Genomic DNA, 19,926 nt, shown 5'->3' on the forward strand with positions numbered 1-19,926 from the left:
AAAAGGAATGAAGTCCTGACACATATGCCAGAACACGGGTGAGCCTGAATCAAAGGAGGCAGACACGAAAGCCCAAGATTCTACCACCTGTGTCAGAACAGGCAAGTCCACAGAAACAGCAGAGCCACTGTTGCCAGGAGCTAGGACAGCCTGCAGGGGCTAAGGATGCTCTATGACTAATTGTGGTGATGGTTCTTCAACTCTGAATATACTAAACCACTGAACTGTGTATTTTGAAAGAATGTGTTTTATGGTATGCAACTTATATCCCAATTTAAAAATAAATTTTAAAGGGTAAAGCAGTATTCAAAATACAAAAAGTGATTTTATTTATTTATTTATTTTTTTGGTACAAGGGATTGAACCCGGCACTCAACTACTAATCCACATCCCCAGCCCTTTTTTTGTATTTTATTTAGAAAAAGGGTGTCAGACTGGGAATATAGCTCAGTTGGTAGGTTGCTTGCCTCGCATGCACAAGGCCCTGGGTTCAATCCCGAGCACCACAAAAAAAAAAAAAAAAAAAAAAAAGAAAGAAAGAAAGAAACAGGGTCTCACTGAGTTGCATAAGGCCGCAGTAATTTGCTGAGGCGGGCTCTGAACCTGCAATCTTCCTGCCTCAGCTTCCCAAGCCTCTGGGATTACAGGCATGTGCCACTGTGCCTGGCTAATAAGCGATTCTTAAGGAAAAGATACAGGTAAGCAGGGTTATCATAAAAGTATTCATATGTCTTGAATTCAGTTAATAACAAGGTTTTTTAACATTAAGTCACTAGAACAATCGTGAGGAAAAAGAGTACTTACCACTTCTATTTCCAACAAGTTATTCTTATTTTCAAGTGTTCTCACACGACCAGTAGCTTCATTCAAAGCACTATCTAATTGTCCACATCTAAAAAACATAAGTTGAGTTTCAATTAGAAGATAAAAACATTTCCCTTAAAAAGTATTACATAAATTTGATCCACCAATATGTAATATAAGATGAATTCTCCAATGTTACCTAAGATCCAGGATGCCAATGTAGTAAAATATATCCTAAAGACTCTAATGATGCTCTAGGATCTGAAGAAAATAACAGGCAAAAATAAAAATAGGATCCCTAAAAATATACCAAATGGGGTCAAGATGTAGCTCAGTGGTACAGTGCATACTTAGCAGGCATGAGGCCTGAGTTCAGTCCCAGCACACAAAAAAAGAACAAAGCAAGGTACAAACAGGTATGCATACCCTCGTGCTCACAGCAGCACTATGCACAACAGCTAAAAGGTGGAAGCAACCAAGCATCCTCCAACAGATAAGCAGTTGAACAAAATCGTATTCATACTTGGAATGTTAAAAAGGAAAAGAAACTGACACGTGTGCAACACGGGTGAACCTTGAAAAGATCACGGTAAGAGAAGAACGTCAAGATCAAAAGGACAAACGCTGCACGACTCCAGTTACGTCAGTACTCAAATTCAAAGGGAGAATGCAGATGGCAGTTGTCAGGGACTGGGGACGGGGAACAGGGAGTTGCTATTAAAGAGCACAGTCTGAGGCTGGGATGTGGCTCAGTGGTAAAGGGCTTGCCTGGCATGCATGAGGCCCTGGGGTCAAATTCCCAGCACCAAAAAATAAAAATAAAAATAAAGAATACAGTTTGAGTTTTACAAAATGAAAACAGTCGTGGAGATGGACGATGGTAATGGTTGTGCAACGTGAACACACTTAGGCCACTGAACTGTTCACTTCAAAAGGGTAAATTCCATTGTATATGATTTACAAGCAAGAAGGCTTCATAAGTCAGGCACAGTGGTGCACATCTGTAATTCCAGCGACTCAGGAAGCTGAGGCAGGAAGATTCCAAGTTCAAAACAAGTCTCAACAATTTAGCGAGGCCCTAAACAAGACCTTGTCCCCAAATAAAAAATAAAAAGGACTGAGGATGTGGCTCAGTAGTAGAGCACCCCTGGGTTAAATTCTAGAACGAATGCAAAGGACAGGACAGGACAGGAAAGGAAGGAAAAAAGATGGGGGAGAGGGAGAAAGAAAGAAAAAGATACAAAATAGCTTACCAGGGGTTGGAATAGGGAAGCTGACCTTCCTTCCTTTTTTTTTTTTTTTTTTTTTTGTTGTTCCTGGGGATTGAACCCAGGGATGCTCTACCACTGACCTACATCCCCAGACCTTTCTTTAAATGTTTAATTATATATATATATATATATATATATATATATATATTTTTTTTTTTTTTTTTTTTTTTTTTTTTTTTTTTTTTCACGGTGCTGGGGAATTGAACCCAGGGCCTTGTGCTTTCAAGGCAAGCACTCTACCAACTGAGCTATATCCCCAGCCCTAAATGTTTAATTATGAGACAGGATCTCACTAAATGGCTGAGGCTGCCCTCCAACTTGAGATTCTCCTGTCTCAGCCTCCAGAGTTGCTGGGACTACAGGCACGTGGCACTGCACCCAGTGAGATTTCTCTCTTATTACATCCTTCTGTACTACTTCAAATGTAGCATGAATGTATTTTTTTATAACAACTTCCTTTGTAAATTATCACAGAACCTCAAAATAACAAGATATTCAGAATTCAGTCACCACTTTGATTTTTATTACTGATTATACACCAGGTCTATATTAAACATGTTACATCTATTCTCACAATCTTATGATTATTATCAGTCCCACTTTACAGATAAGAAAACAAAGTCAGAGACGGTGGGTTCCTAGCTAAAGGTCTCACAGGCGCAAGGGGCCTCAGTGAACCTTTTTTTTTTGCAGTGCTGAGGATGGAACTCAGGGCCTCACGGGTGCAAAGCCTATGCTCTACCACTGAGCTCCATTCCCAGCCCCTTTGCTGGGATTCTAAGCCAAACAGTCAGGCTTCAGAGTTCATGCTTCTCACTATTTCAAAGATGAAAAACTGAAAAGACAGTTCTTTTGGGGCGGGGCTTAGGGGGTATTGCTGGGGATTGATCCCAGAGTCTCGCACATATAGGCAGGGGCTCTATCACTGAGCTATACCCCCTCCCGATAAGACTGTTCTTGTAAGAAAAACCATTTAAATAGTCAAGTGTGTATTAACGGTACTCTACTATTTTTATTACCTCACTGACTCTGCCATGCTAGAGATCGTTGTCCCCAGGATGGCAACTGCGTGACACAATATCTGGTATCACAGCCGGCCTGCAACACAGGACCCTGTTTGCAGCACCAGTGGATTTCTGCAGTTTAGGGTTTTAAGTTTGGGAAAAGCTGGGGTGCATGCCGAAAGCAGTTTTTCATCTTGGGGCAATCCTTTCTCCAACTCTAAATGACAGCGACCTCTCTTTTGGTTTCTGCCATCCCCTGTTAATATGCAGCTTCATACTGTGGACCAGACCAAATCCTTTTTGGGAAGTGGAAGCAAACAGTGCATTTACTCGCATGCCATCGTCACCCTCTGCTCCAGCACCCGAAGGCTGCCAGTCACAGCACAGCACACACTGGCTTCCAGCCTCTCCACCTGCATGTGCTCACTGCTGGCTGGACAGAAGGCCAGTCCAAGCAGCCTTGGCTCACTGGGCGCCTTCCTCGACACTTGTCTGTAACCTCACAAGCCCACTCAGGGGCCTCACGCTTCTCTTTTCCACCAGGAAATACCTGAAGCCATCTCTGCCTGCTTCATAAACAAAACAAATACCAACTTCTCCTAACCTGCTATATTCTCTTTTTCTGGTGCTAAAAAACCCTAAGCCTGGCTCCCCCTTTTATTTCCCCTGCTGACTCTTCTCAAATTACTTCTCCCCACCATTGCACCCCAATCACCAAAGGCAAAATGGAAGCTATAGAAGCAGGAATAAGACAGCTATGTTAACTACCTTAGCAGCCAGCAGTCATTTCATATAAATGCTAGTTCTTCTGAAATTTTGAAAGTTTAACTGTTAACTGACAAGGTCAAAGTTTGCTCCTAACCCTTTTAAGAGGCTTTGTCTTTTTATGCCTTCGAGGAGTTCTGTGCTGCCACCCAGACCTCAATCTAAGTCCCACTTAATTCTAAGTATATTGCAAGCACTGCCACTAATGCTAGTTAAAGCATCAAATTCCGTAAATGAGTCTCTCTACAATAGGGGTAAAGATATACCTAACGTGTGACCATTCTCCCTGGCATTTCTGTAGTGGTTTTGAATAGGATAATTAGCCCCACAGAACTATAATATTTTCATGTCTGAATCTAAAAAACAGGTTAGGACTGTCACAAGACATGTCCTAGAATTCTTCTTTCCTTTTCTTCCTTCCATCTCTCCGTGTCGTTGTTGCAGTCCTGGGGACAGAACCCAGGGCCTCATGCATGTTAAGCAAGACTCTACCACTGAGCCACACAGCAGCCCCGTAAGTCACAGTCTTCTTATCAGGGACTCTGTACTACTGATTTTCCCATAAATGACACTACAAACACAAAGGCCACTAGTTTCAGTACTTTCCCCATTTGATTCACACTGCTTCATATCCGTTACTAGAGTACTGTAAAAGGTTGATCTGAATATGTAGCAAATGTGTCTCTCTGTTAAAATTCTGAATCCAAAGTACATGTTTTCAAAATGTTTATTATCCCAATATACTATATTTAGGTGGAAGCAATACATCCAAGTTGGAGAAACACTAACTTCATAGTTAAACTCTAAGTTTTACCTGTCCACAAGAATTTGATTGGTTTTCTTCCACTCTTCAACTGCAGAAATTTCTTTTGCCTCCAGCTTCTGTTTCAAACTATTTATTTCTGACTCGTAATAAGCTCGAAGATCAGCTATGTGCCGAGCATGCTTCTCCTTCAGGTTCTGCCTAATCCTGCTGGTGAGAGTGAAGCATGTGACTGAGAAAGCACATCCCTCCTCTCCTTCCACAGGAGAAACCAAGAGCACACTCATTCTCATGGGCAAAGTGCAGCCTATTCCTTTGCACACCCCCAGGAAACAAGCAGACACTCTGTGTACTTAGCATCCTCCAGACATAAAAATCTTCTAACAAGCTTTTGTTGACTGGGTGTGTCAGCAGCTTGTCTCTAACCCCCAAAAAGCTGACAATGAAGTGATGATTTAGATGATTTATCTTAAAAATGCTATATCTCTTTAAAATTTTAAACATTACTAAGGTTCAATAAAAATCATTCTCATCATTCAATCAGACATCACAGAAAATCTATTAATATTACAAGCCATCACTGAAATACATACTTAGACAATATCACGGGATCTTCCAGGGAAGTCAATGAAATGCATTCTGGGACACTGTTGGCTGTACCTGGAAGCTGGGCCTGACTGACCGAGGCCGACGCTACCATGACAGTGTTCTCTTCATCTACAGTGTTGACCGAGATATTATTACTAGTAATAGTGTACACCGAAGGAAACGTGGAACTGGTCCTACTTTCGCTTTGGAATGCATGATTCTTCCAAGAGTCCATTGGTGAAGCTTTTGCATTTGAAGGATATTTGGGGAACCCAGATAACTGAGAAGTGATATTGCTTGCTTGTGAAAATGAGTCGATGTCAGAGTGACTAGACACACTTGGTTCCAGAACAGAGTCTGGTGAAAAGGATATTCTGTCATCAAGAGCATTCAAAAAGTCACGTGGTTGAATCCCTGAAATCTGCTGATTTGGCTTCATATGCAACGTCGGATCTAGAGTAAGGACCTAGAAATAAGACAGACAACCAGGTTTCTCCTTGGCACTCGGGGCTCTGCTTGCTTTTAATGAGTAGGCTTTACATCTCCTAGGGAAAAGGAAGCTCATGATAAAAGTCAGCGTCAGAAGCATCTTTCATTCTCACTCAGCAGAATGTTGACAACTTTACCTCTGGTAGATGATTTGGGTTGGAAGCAGAAGTGAGATTCCTCTCAGGTAACTGCTTGTTTTCCCTTTGCTTTTTATGATAAATATCCTTCAGTGATCGGAGCTTCATCTCATTACTAGTATTAGACTTAAAGATATGAAACAAAATTATTTAAATGGTATCATCAACAATGAAAAGAATTTACTGACATCAAGATCAGCACCATAAAAATTTTTTTGAAAGATTTTAAAATAAATTGAAAATCTAGATGGTCAGATTAATAATACAAGTTTGGAAGCTGAATCTCCTATTCTAAGTCTCCTTCAGAAAGAAAAAATTCCTTATCTCCTAACAATGAGTACCAAGAGGATAATTTGAACCTCAATTATTTAGCAGCCTATGAATACTTCCTAAAAAGAAAACCTCTTGGTAATTCCTGTTACAGTCTGAATTCTGAATTTCCCCAAAGGCTCCTGTGTTGCAAGATGGTCCCCCGCTGACAGCACTATGGGGAGATGAGGCCTGACAGAAAGAGTCAGGTCGGGGGTTGGGCACTTGGGATGTTGGGACCCTGGACCCTTCCCTTTCCTCTGCGTCCCCCTGGCATCCATGAGGTGGGCAGCACTCTTTGCCACAAGCTCCCACCACTACATGCAGCCTCACCACAGGCCCCAAGGCAGCACAGCCAAGCACTCACAGACAAACCTCTGAAACCAGGAGCCAAAATAAGCCTTTCCTCCCTTAAGTTGCTCATCTTACTTATTTTGTCACAGCACAATACAGAACTGACTACAACACTCCTCCCACTTAAAATAAGAACCAAGTTTTCAGGTAAGAAGAAAACCTCACAATGAATGAATGAAGCAGGACAAGAAAACTTCTGACCAAATTAATTTCATGTGACTTGGGGAATGAGTATCAAGAGACAAAGTTCCTCATCTACTTAGTTATAGTCATTTTTTAAAAAAAGAATTGGCAACAAAAAAGAAAATAAGAAAGAAGTTGCCCAATAAAAATAAACTTTTAAAATTAATAAAATAAGATTCAACACTAATTTCTAAAGCTTAAAATCAGGGCTTTGCTATGCTGGAACTGTCACAGTTAGTATAAGCTTCAAATATTAAAGCTTTGGGCTTGTAGTATTTCAAGGTAAGACTCCCTCATAGGTTGTGACAGGGGTACCAATTAAACCTGGGCCTCAAATTTAAACTGTGAACATTATCTCAAATGAGACTGTAGATTCAATAAGAAATATACCAAAAGGATAGTCATCAAATAGCTTTAAGCTTGTGTCCCACTTCCAGAACTGCAAAGCCTGCAGACACCATGAAGCATTTCTTTTTTTATGTTGCCCAGGCTGGTCTCAAACTCCTGGGCTCACCAATCCTCCGCCTAAGCCTCCCAAGTATCTGGGACCATAGGTGTGTGTGCCATCACACCTGTCTTATGATGAATTAATATTTTTGAATAAAACCTATAATTAGCTTGTGAACAGGACAATTATACTTTTTATATATGCACTGAAAATATTAATTTGTTAAAAACTAAAATCTTAAAATGTACAATTCCCATAATCCTGTTTTGGAATTCTACTGAATGACCTTAAGGCCCTTTGTAAGTCCTAAACCTTACGACAAGTAGCAGCACTCTGGTTATGGTTGCAGCCCAAAGAGTCCCTACCTAGTGGCCTGAATGAACGGCTGGCACTCACACTTGTAGCTCGTGACAATAAAGTGTCATTCTTCACTACTTTTATGATATTCTTTTCTTTCCTATTTGAGTATCTCTGAAGTGAGAATACCTCTTGTAATTAATGGCATCTTTCAATTGCTTTAAGCCAAGTAACAGTTATGACATAATTGTCACTGCCTGCTCATAAGCAAACATCAAAACCATCAAAATTTCTTGAACAGGTCTTAGCAGCACAGAAGAAAAATCTGGAGACTACAACAGAATTTCTGATAATCAATATTTAAGGGAAGGGTAATCACCCATTTTAAGCAATGTTTTCTCTCTGGGAATCAAAAGCAAGCCATTTCTACAGGTAAAAACTCAGCACCAAGACCTTTCTGTACTTTTTTTTAAAGAAATGCTGAGCCACTGGGTGTGGTGGCACACACACCGATAATTTCAGCACCTTGGGAGGCAGGAGGATTGAAAGTTTGGGTCCGGCCTCAGCAAATTAGCGAGTCCCTGTCTCAAAATAAAAAATAAAAACAAGCCGGGTGCGGTGGCACATGCCACATGGGAGGCCGAGGCAGGAGAAAGTTCAAAGCCAGCCTCAGCAAGGGCGAGGTGCTAATCACCTCAGTGAGACTTGTCTCTGAATAAAATACAGAAAAGGGCTGGGGGTGTGGATCAGTGAGCACCCCTGAGTTCAATCCCCACTACCCCTAAAAAAATACATAAATAAATAAAAATTAAAATGGCTGGGGATGTAGCTCAGTGGTAAAGCACCCGAGGGTCTAATTCTCAATACCAGAGATAAAAAGACAAAGAAATGCTGAATCATCATTTCACTCACTGAATCACCCTTGGTGGCAGGATGATATGCAGAAACGGAAACAGACACTGAGTTGAAAAGGGAAGTGTTGAGCCCCTGCAGGTGAGGAATTTAGCCAATTTTATTTCATTTATGTTTTTCTTTTTTAAGTATGCAAAGAGTTACATGATGAAAATACATGTTTAGTCTAAAAGCTCTTTCCACAGAACAACATACAGATTCTAAGTGATAAGAAGCATGGGATTGGGGAGGGTGTAGCTCAGCAACAAAGCACTTGCCTAACATGTGCCAAACCCTGGTTCCATTCCCCATGCCACAAAAACAAAAGAGAAAGACAAACAAAAAGCACTGTATTGGTCTAACCAGTGATGTTTGTATTTGGATAAAATATGAAATGGAAAAAAATTCTTTTTCGGTACTAGGGATTGAACCCAGGGACACTTAGCACTGAGCCACATCCCCAGGTCATCTTATTTTATTTTGAGAAAGGGTCTCGCTAAGTTGCTTAGGGCCGTGCTTAGTCACTGAGGCTGACCTATCCTCCTGAGTCACTGGGATTATAGGCATGTGCCACAACACCTGCTCAAAGTCTTAGAATTGATGGCATCCGAGAGTCAATTAATAGTATTCATTTACTGTTCAGGTAACAGTGAGCCCTGTAATTGCAAAGTTTGTTAAGCTCCCCTGACAATCTCACCTCCCCCCCAAATTCATTTAACTCTGGTGCTCATCTGTCTCTGTTTCTTTCCTGAAGTTTGGGACGTTAGTTCCATCACTCTCTGTGAGTCTGATGCTTGTAAGTACTATGGGGTCCCCACTATTCTGTCTGTTCCTATATGTCGCTCTTTTTTACATCACCATCAGCTTCTTAAATTCTCTCTCCTTTTCCCAGTCTACTGTCTCTCAATACCTGATCAAAATACAAAAGTGAAATATGTACATCAGCACACAAATACTAGATGGTATTATTATTTATTTGGTTGCTCTGAAGTAAACAAGATGTTTACAGAAAGAAAATAAGTATTTTCTTATTCAAAGAAAATACAGGAAATTAATTTGCTCATAATTGTGGTACACATGGATCAGGGAGAGAAGTGACAGAACAGAAAATCAACATCAGGAGGTCTTAGAAAAGGGAAGAAGCTACTAACTGAAGACTGGCACGAAAGCATTTCATTTAGATTCGCAGCACTAAGAGGCATTTTTAATTCCATTTTTAAGTAACCATTCTAAGGCAATGTATGTCAGGCAGAACTTGTAAGCAAGTGAGTATGACTGTAATACAGAATTTACAATGGAGAACTTAACTACAGTCACAAAAGATACACACACATGTGTTCGTTACCTGGTTCGGTGAACCATCTGTGCAGGGTACAAACATCTTCTCCAGACATTGAGGCAGACAGCGATACATGTCCTTCTCCTCCAGCTTCCAGTAGGTCAGTCCTGATGTGACAAACACAGAACAGCAAGGAGTGAGGAGAAAGCAAAAGTGCTTTCTAGGATAACTGCTACTATCTAAGGAAAATGAAAAATAGCAAGGAACTGGCTTTTGGCTATCTGGGGAAAGCAAGCTAAAATTCTTATAGAGTCACATAAATGCCTTACCACGTCAGAATCCTGACTTAATGATGCAAATATTAAAACAAATATTATTAAAAGGCAAATGAATGAATGCAACTTAAAACACATTTTAAAACTGTGCCAGGTTGGGGAGGCAGGAGGAGTGGGACAGGAATGAGGGAACCGTGCAGGACGCATCAGGCTGCAAGATGGCAAGCACTCAGTGCCAAATTTCCCAGCAGGATAAAAGGGGACATGGGGAGGAGGCAGGACTGTTTGTTTTTGTTTGTTTGCTGTTTGTTTTTGTGGTGCTGGGGACTGAACCCAGGGCCGTGTGTTTGACAGGCAAGCACTCTACTAGCTCTCCTCCCCAGGTCAGGACTATTTTCTTAGGGTGATCAGGGTTGGCTCGGTGAGAGGCTAACAATTACTAGAGACGTGGCCATTTTCTCCACTCCAGGTAGTCTCCCCACAAGGAGGGAAGAGCACTTTCAGCAGAGGAAACGGCTGATGAGAAAGCCCTGAGAGGAGAACGCGGTGGGCGCCAGAGCAGGCATGGTGGAAAGGGAGGGCAGAGAGCCCGCAGGCGGTGAGGCCAGGCTGTTCTCCTGAGGAAACAGGGCCCACTGCAGGGCTCAGAGCAGAGGAGTCACAAGCCCTGACTTATCTTCTAAAAAGGTCCCTTTGACTTCTGTGCTGAGGACAGGCTGAAGGGTGGACAGGCGAGGGTGGAAGCAGGGGCTGTTAGGAAGCTTGCAGAAACCAGGGGCGGGCTCCTCGGGTGGCAGCGGGGAAGGGGTGAGACGGGCTGGGGTCCCGGGATACCTGCGAGGCACGCTAATCCGCTAATCCATCCTGATGAGGTGGATGCGGGCTCTGAAGAACAAGGGGAAAAGGAGGGACCCTAACACAAAAGACTAGAAGAGCTACGCAGAGTTGTCTGCCATTCAGACCAGGACAGCTTACCCAAGAGTGCAAAGGACGGCTCATGGGGGCCTTGAGTTTACTCAACCGTTTTGGAGCAACTTAAAAAGGCAGAGATGATTTTTGCAGCCATTTGAAATCTTTGAAAAAGTACCTCTTCCCTCTGTCCTGACGGAACTCACTAAGGCAAGTAAGAAACTGATGGCTCCCAGGGACACCATGACACACGGCGCCTTCACAGCAACCACACTCAGATCCCACGTGCACTACCACCCTGGAGTGTGAAATGCAGCGGGCTGCCAACAACTAAACCCACAAACCAGAAACTTCCCGGGGAAAAAAGCCAAAACTTAAAGCTCCATACCTGTTCCTGAGTCCGACATCCACGAGTTTGGGTCTTCGTCTGGTTTAGTGAGGTAAAAAGCACGTGGGTGCGCGGCAGTAAAGTCAGACTGCAATTCAGGAGAGAAGACAACTGGGCACTAAGGTCACCGCACACATGTCCCAGACCCACACCCAGGCAGAGGGTCAACGAGGCAGAAGCCCCGCTCCCCCTGGTTATAAAAGCACAAAGCGAGAGGACCCACAGTTGAGGGCCTCTTGCCCTGCAGAAAGGGAAAACTGGAGTCTGATGAGTTCAGAACAGAAATGTGTTTATCCCTGCCATCTGCTTCCAAGAGAAACCTGAGGTGCCTGAAACTACAGTATAAAAATTAATGTTCAAAAACCTTAAGAATTTATTACAATACAGTAAATCAAATTAACTCGGAAAATCACAAATCAATCACATGAACCTTAAATAGTAGAGGAGGACTTATACACAATTGGTTGCTACCCAAAGAAGCTGAAAATGCTTATTATCATCCATCCCAATAAAAATAGTGAATTAACTTCTCTTTACAATATCTGTGACATTGTCACAGAAATCTGTTTCCAAACAGAGATATGTAACAGAGATATTTTTATGGAACCTTTTTTTTTCTTTTGTGGGTGGGTACTGGGGGTTGAACCCAGGGGTGCTTTACCACATAGCTACATCCCCAACCCTTTTTATTTTGAAACAAGGTTTTGCTAAGTTGCTGAAAGTCTCGCTAAATTGCTGAAACTAGCCTCAAACTTGCAATCCCCCGCCTCAATCTTTCTAGTTGCTGGGATTACAGGTATACACCACCAACCACCACACCTAGTCCCTAGAAGTTTGTCTATCAGTTCCTCCATCATTAAAGTTTTCATTCCTGTTAAAAAGTTATTTTTAGTTTTTATTTTAGGTATGGGGGACTGCACCCAGGGGCACTTTACCACTGAGCTACATTCCCAGCCCTTTTATTTTTTCAGTCAAGGCCTCACTAAGTTACTGAGGTTGGCCTCAAACTTGTGATCCTTCTGTCTAAGCCTCCCAAGTCACTGGGATTACAGGTGTGTACCACTGTGCCTAGCAACTCCACATTTTTATCAAGTGATAATGCTGGAATTTAGAAGTACAGCCTGAACTTGTCTCCACTACTTCTGGACAGTATTCATTAGGTAGAAAGGCATCTTTCAACAGCTTCCACCTTGCAGTCCTAGTTTATTGACTCCCTGAGGTCACAGCAAAACAACCTTATCCTTGAATCGCAGAGGTTTTCAAATTTAAAATGTTGTTACATAGGTAAATATCACGTAAGAATTCTCTGCATCCTGTTAAAATACCTTTTTTCTTGCATCCTTAGTTTTGCTTCGTAACTACAGAAAAATGAAACATGGGTTCCAGAGGCTGACATCCCCACTGAGCTGACCAGCTGACCCTCCTGCAACTGAACAATCTCTCCAGGTGGTGAAATCCACCAGCTCACCTCACTCCCAGCACACCCCAGGGATCCTCTGACTCTGCCCGGCCCTATAAGTCTTTTTTTTTGGGTGCTGGGGATCGAACCCAGGGCCTTGTGCTTACAAGGCAAGCACACTACCGACTGAGCTATCTCCCCAGCCCCCCTATAAGTCTTTACGTTGTCTCTGCTTAGACTCCTCATACAGTCACTGCAGGCCCAAGAGTAACTGAGATGGTGGCACTTCATCTATAGGAAGGGGTTAATCACACCAGCCTGAAAGGGACCATTCAGCTTCTTTTGTTCAAGGGAGAAATTCCTAAGTCATCTCTTCCTTTCTTAAAACTCCTACCTGTTTGAATTTGTGTCAGTACTTAAAGGACCAGGCAAGGTGGCTGGAGAAGCCCAAATCTAACAGTTCCCACTGCCCTGAGGTGCCAGCTTCAGTGCGCTGCATGGGCACAGCGGGTGCAGGGCTCCTTCACACAGTGGCCTGCCCACTCCCAGCACACAAGGCACCTGAAAAAAACAGGTCCTGCTCTGGAGGAAAAGGAAAGTGTGGTGCAATGGAAAGCCCTTCTAAACCATAAACCCTCTTAGCCCAAGAGGCCAGTCGGAGCTGAGCTGGAAATCAGCTCAGCAAGCCAAGAGGCCCACTAGAGAAACACCCAGAAGCCCTGCAGCCTGGGAAATGGCAGTCACATCTGAGCAAGACAAAGGACAAGGAAACAACAACTTGAGCTCTAGAGGATGCTTATTGCTAAACGACATTAAAATTTAAAGATGTACTTCAAAGCAGCTCTTACCCAAAATAAACCAGCACTGTGCAAAAACAAACAAACAAAAAAAACTAGATCAGAAGAGAATTCTGATAAGCATTTCCCTTTAGAATGAAACTGAAAACAATGGGGAAAGAGGATCCAGAGGAAAGTGCCCTTGTCTGAGAAGCCAGAACTACATAGGAAGAATGCATTTCAAGTGTGGTGTCTGATTTACCAACCAGCACACCTCGAAATCATTTAAAGTTCAGAAATATTAAAGAACCTTGATTCCCCCCAAATAATTCAATACCAAATATATCATTCACCTAAAAAAGGAAAAATTAAACATGCACAGGAGATGACCAAAGAAAAGGAAAAAAATCAGAAGGGACCATCACCCCTTCCCAGCTTCCCAGCTGCCCTGCAGATTGCCAGGGGCAGAAGATGCTTCCAGAAGGGCATTTCTGAGCAGTTTGCCAGGCAGTGGCAGCTGGTCTGATTCACCCTTGAACTGAGGAGGAAAGCAAGGGCGGCCTGCTGCTCCCAAACTCTACTGCACGTAGGAATCAGCTGAGGAGCTTTTAAAACCCCTCAAACACAGGTCACAGACCACACCAAGGCCGCCAGGACTCTGAGACTGGGGGCCAGGATAAGTACGTTTTTCTCTCTCCTCGGGTGGTTCTAAGGTGCAGTAAGGTTTGGGAACCACTGGGCTATGGCAAATATAGACTGAGATTCAATCACAAAACATAACAGAAAAACCACTGAATCCACCAAATACATAACCCAAAGGGAAAAAGTCTCGGGGTTGGGGGTGTTGCTCAGCAGTAGAGTAGGTATGTAACATGCATGAGGCCATGGGTTCAATCCCCAGCACCAAAAATATTAATAAAATAAAATCTTTAAAGATGAAGCTTCAGTCTCAGCCTTTAAAAAAAAAAAAAAAAAAAAAAAAAAAAAAAACAGAAGAAACTGCCTTGGAGAACAGTCTCCCTTTATGCCAACGTACGACAACAACAGCAATTTTCATCCCGGTCTCCAGATGTTTGCACACTATCATAGCACACAAGGACAGCCCATTCTGGACAGCATATGGGTCAAAAAACAGAACTGCCAGGGAGCACCAAAGGGCTTTTCTAGGCTACGAAAGCTTTCATGGCTCATGCAGCTTTATCTGCCTTTACTTCCCTCCTCCTCAACATAAATATGAAAAAGTTCAAAGAAGGGTGATATTAGAAAGCCTAGATATTACACATTGAAAAAAGAAATAAGGGAACTTGGGATGCTTAGCACGCACAAGGACCTGGGTTCCGTCCCCAGCACCAAACGGAAAAACCAGTAAAGAGAAAGAAATAAGTAGCGCCTTGCTTACGAAGGCTGGGAACTATCTTCTTATGACTTCTTTAACACAGATCTTTTTCCTAGGATGATGGAAAGACTATGTTTAAGATAAAATTAAGACACAGCCGGGGGCTGGGGAGATAGCTCAGTTGGTAGAGTGCTTGTCTTACAAGCACAAGGCCCTGGGTTCGATCCCCAGCACTGCAAAAAAAAAAAGACACAGCCAACAACCAACTTCTAAAGGGATAAGGTTCCAGAAAGACCTGACTGTGCAATTTCAATGTATTACAGTAAGCAATGCTGGTCAATGACGATTGAGACCAAAGAAGACTATACCAAAGTACTGAAACTTACTCCAGTTCTGGAACTCTTTAATGAGCTAAGTTGGCAAAAGGGCCACACTGCATTTCAACATTGAATTCTTTTTTTATTATTATTATTTATTTATGTTTTTTTTTTTTACAGTCTGCATTTTGATTCACTGTACACAAACGGGGTACATCATTTCGTTTCTATGGTTGTACACCATGTAGATTTGTACCATTCATGTAATCATACATGTATATAGGGTAATGATGTCTGTCAACATTTAATTCTTATAATTTGGATTATAAATTTGTAATTGTCCAAGTTTCAATATATTTATAAAGGCATCTTAAATTCCTCAATACATATAGTACTACTTCCTACAACTTAATAGTAATATGAATTACTTGAAGTTTTTCTGCTGTTTGTTTGTGGTGCTGGTGACCAAACCCAGGGCCTCAAATGTATTAGACAAGCACCCCATCACTGAAGGGTCTTATTAAACCATTAAATAGATCACTCAGGCTAAATGTGAACATCTGCAGTACACAAAAAGAAAGAGGACTTCACAAATGGTTCATGTTTATAGTGTTTTATCCCTCATGAGTTCTGATTTGCAGGCCACTAAACCAGCAATATTTACAGGGAATCATTATGTGCCAACTTTTGAGATAACAAAAGAAAGATGTGTAATTAAACGAATTAAGAAGATAAGGGGGAAAAAAAATTGTGACAAGGATATCATGGCAGGCCCAGGTGCTCAGGGGCCAGAGAGGGGACCGGCACCCACCTTCTCGGCGGGAGGTCTCTTGCTCTGCTCACTCCCCGGCTTAGATCTTGGACATCCATCTTCTACATGTGCTCTCTTGGGTTGGTTCTGCTTCAGCTTTTGTGCCCATGATGTTATGGATTTACTATTAAAAAAGGGAAAGCCGAGAAGAATTTCTTTAGATGCTGTCCTTCACATACAAGGGCAAACAGTTGCTACTGCTTCAGTGGGAAAAGCTTTGAGTTGTTTTTCTAATACTGGAAAGATGATGGGTTTTTACTGATTCACCTAAATTTCTTTTTTCAATTTCTTATTACCAAAGGCAAAGTAAGCAAAGAGACTAAAAGTGATTTACAATACATATAATCCCATAGCCATGGGCTATAACAAAAACTAAAACACCCCCAACACGTACTTCAAGTACTAAATATATCTCTACTATGAAAGTATAGTTATTAGATATGACTGTAATCCCAGCAACTTGGGAGGCTGAGGCAGGAGAATCAAAAGTTTGAGGTCAGCCTCAGCAAATTAGGGAGACCCTATCCCAGAGTAAAATAAAAAGTACTGAGGATGTGGCCCAGTAATAAAGGTACCCTGGGTTCATTCCCTAGTACTGAAAAAAAAAAAAAAACACCAAAAAATAAAAAACAGGGCACATTTATCTGGCTACAGTGGTACACATCTGTAATCCCAGCAACTCAGGAGGCTACACAGGAGGATTACAAGTTTGAGATCAGTGACTTAGTGAGATCCTGTCTCAAAATTAAACAAACAAACAAACAAAGCAAAACAACTGAACTGGAAATGTAGTTCAGCACCCAAGTTCAGAAAAAAAAAAAAAAAAAGGACAGAAAACAAATTTATTGGCAGACTAATAATTATACTTGAGGAAAGTAATAAGATTTGCATTGCTATGGCTAAGTACCTTTAGCTGACCCATTAGAGATATTAAACTGAAAATTTAGCACAAACTACAAAATTATACAAATTATGTTTTACATTCAGTCAAAATTTCCTTTTTAAAAAGTCCTGAGACGGGGCTGGGGAGATAGCTCAGTTGGTAGAGTGCTTGCCTTGTAAGCACAAGGCCCTGGGTTCGATCCCCAGCACCCAAAAAAAAAAAAAAAAAAAAAAAAGTCCTGAGTCAATTAAAATGTCATTCCCATATACAAAGTCTTCAAATATATGTAAAAAACAAAATCAAGTATTCAGCTAGTGTTGTAGCTCAGTGGTAGAGCACTTGCCTAGCATGTGTGAGGCACTGGATTTGATCCTCAGCACCACATAAGAATAAATAAAATAAAGCTATTATGTACATTTACAACTATAAATATTTTTTTAAAAAACAGTATGCATGTACATAATGCATAATGTACATGTACAGTATGCTTGTGATTTGGTTTCAAATCACATAAATGTGTGACAAAATCCCACTACTAATGTACTTATTATAATTTGCTATTTTTTAGCAAATTTATAGTGAACAAGAAACTTTTGGTATTTTTCTGTCAAGGTCTCCCACCTTAAGATTTAACAATCTTAAAACATTGCAAATGGAAAAAAAATCAAAAGTCCTTAGCACATAGCAGGCTTTATTTCAATTTTCTGCATGCAACAAATAAGACTGATTTAATGGTAAAACTGATACATGTTCAAAAAACATCTTATTCTCTTATACTTCAATAAAGAGGAACTGTATATACTAGATTCTAAATGTAATAAACAAGTAAAAATCCTCTTGAATGATGGAGAAATTCTACTTACCTGTCTGCTTTTCCACTGTATACTTCAGAAATCTTATTTTCACCTAGAAAATTATGTTCAAATTCATCATGAAAAGTATCTTCCTTTAAGGATTCACAAAACTCTTCAGGAGTCTGTGTGTAAAAACTGTCATTTCCTGCGCCATCCACAGGTGAATCTGTCTGCACGCCAGGTGCGGAGTACTGTCCCTCAGGAAGGCCTGGGTGCTCCATGAGCTCTGTGGGGTCCTTGGATTTGCAGGTGTTCAGTTCTGAGATGCAAAAGGTGCCATAGCCACTGCTCACTGAGCTGCCGTCCACATTGCAGTCTGGCTGTGACGTGGACATTTCCTGCTGCATCTCAGGCTCCTTAGACTCAGGAAAACTGATAACAGATTCATTTCTTTCACTATTTTCAGAAAAAAAACCCATCTGACTTTCTGAAGACAGGTGTTTGCTTGAAGGACTTCTATCACTGGAAGCCCAAGAACCATTACTGATCTGCAATTTGACCAAGTTTCTGATCTCCTCTTGTATACGCTGGAAACAAAAAGTTACAGATTGAGTAAGAAAGCATATTAACATCACAATTTTATACATGTTATAAAAAGGCCATGTTTCACAATATATCACTCTAAACATGATGCCATAATCTTTACTTATAAACAAAATTGATGTAGTTTATAAACAAAATGATGTAAAGTATAAATTGTTTTGCTACAAATCTTATAAATACTAAAAAAAAAAAAAAAAAAAAAAAAAAAAGTAAAGAAAATCAATATAAATGACTACTTACTTGAATTTGGTTGTGGAACTGTTCCTGCTGAGCAACTATCTGTTGTTGGCATTGTTTCTCCACCAAATTGAACAGCTGTAACCACCTAGTCTATTAAATTAAAAAATAGTGTAGTTAAAAAAACTACTTCACAGAAAAATTCCTTCACTGAGAAATGGCTTTTCTAATAAGTATTTTAATATAAAAGTTATAAGCAAATTAATTTTTTTAAATATTTAATGCAAAATTATAAGGACAATAGGCTTAGGTACCACCAACTCTCCCCTCTCCCCGCCACCCTCTGCAGTTTTACCCATTGAACCCAGGAATACTCTACAACTGAGCTATACCTACAACCCTTTTTATTTTTTTATTTTGAAACAGAATCTCACTAAATTGCCCAGGCTAGCCTCAAACTTGCAATCCTCCTGCCTCAGCCCCCCATATTGCTGAGATTACAGGAGTATGCCTGGTTACCCCTTTCTTATGTAACCTACAGTATGGATAAATCAAAGGTCTGGGTAACATTGTTTCATTGAATAGTGCTCAAGATGGACTGTCCCTGTTTTTCAGTAGAGTTCAACCTTATTAGGCACAGAGCCTTAAACACAAGTTTTCTACTCGTGTGTGTGTGTGTGTGTGTGTGTGTGTGTGTGTGTGTACACTGGGGACTGAACCTAGGGCCTCACACATGCTAGTCAAACCCTCTACCACTGAATTACATACCCCCAGGGTAACAGTTACTCTTTTTTTTGGTAGTACTTGGGATTGAATACAGGGAGACTTTACCACTATATCCCCAGTCCTTTCTTTTAGACAGGGTCTCACTAAATTGCCCAGGCTGATGTTGAACTTGTGATCCTCCTACTTCAGCTTCCGGAGTATCTGGGTTTACAGGTGCATGCCAGTTTACTGGGCCTGGCTCTGTTACATTTTTTTAATCACAATTTAACCTATGAATTTAAGACAGGCTGACCTAAAAACAATATAACACAAAGTACAACAGCTGACTGTGGTAAGGTATTAACTAGAAGCTTTAACTCATAATTGCAACAGCCAAAACACTTCAAAGTGGATTTAGATTTTCCAAAGTGAGGACAATTCCATTTAAATTACTTAGAATATTGTGCTCAACAGCAATTTTAATAATTTGGTAGTTCTCTGAACAAATGTATTTTAGTTCACATTTAATATACAAACTAGTATGTCTCAACACTAATATACTGTTAAAAAATACTTTTTTCCCTTCCCTTTCCCTCCTTCCTCCCTCCCCTAATCCACTTTTTCAGCTCTACTAATCTCCTTCTACTATTATTATCATTGTTACTGACTTTTTATTTTTGAAGTATTGGGGATTGAATTCATGCCAAGCAAGTGCTCCACCACTGAGAGACACTGCCAGCCCTATTTTTATATTAATTAGTGCACTGTAAGTATATATGAAAGCAGTATTCAGCATGGCGTATTCCACGTGGACATCCCATAATGTGGTGATTTAGCTCCCCAGCACTTCCCAGGCCTCCCCCACTCCCTCTCCGTCCCCTTCCTCTACTGGTCTCCCTTCTATTTTTTGTGAGAACCCTTAAAATACTTTTGATCACTTTTTTTACATTCATTCAATATTGTTCTCCAAC

General features: G+C 41.1%; 1 protein-coding gene across 9 annotated transcripts in view; it reads right to left on the reverse strand.

Moving 5' to 3' along the window:
* The window catches only part of Mphosph9 (M-phase phosphoprotein 9), a 56,019-nt gene that overhangs the window by 30,870 nt on the left and 5,223 nt on the right, over positions 1-19,926 (reverse strand). For 5 of the 9 annotated variants that reach the window (XM_047561110.1, XM_047561109.1, XM_047561104.1 and 2 more), the window contains exons 4-12: positions 18,314-18,403; positions 17,540-18,057; positions 15,794-15,917; positions 11,155-11,242; positions 9,649-9,749; positions 5,822-5,947; positions 5,201-5,661; positions 4,659-4,817; positions 805-892 (exon numbers count right to left, since the gene is read on the reverse strand). In XM_047561110.1, the coding sequence (XP_047417066.1) occupies positions 805-892; positions 4,659-4,817; positions 5,201-5,661; positions 5,822-5,947; positions 9,649-9,749; positions 11,155-11,242; positions 15,794-15,917; positions 17,540-17,949 (1,557 nt within the window). In that variant the 5' untranslated portion in view covers positions 17,950-18,057; positions 18,314-18,403. The remainder of the gene's footprint in view (positions 1-804; positions 893-4,658; positions 4,818-5,200; positions 5,662-5,821; positions 5,948-9,648; positions 9,750-11,154; positions 11,243-15,793; positions 15,918-17,539; positions 18,058-18,313; positions 18,404-19,926) is intronic. The other 4 variants (XM_047561105.1, XM_047561103.1, XM_047561108.1 and 1 more) reach the window with 3 other exon arrangements.

The sequence above is a fragment of the Sciurus carolinensis genome, chromosome 8 (genome assembly GCF_902686445.1).
Source record: "Sciurus carolinensis chromosome 8, mSciCar1.2, whole genome shotgun sequence".
Lineage (NCBI taxonomy): Eukaryota > Metazoa > Chordata > Mammalia > Rodentia > Sciuridae > Sciurus > Sciurus carolinensis.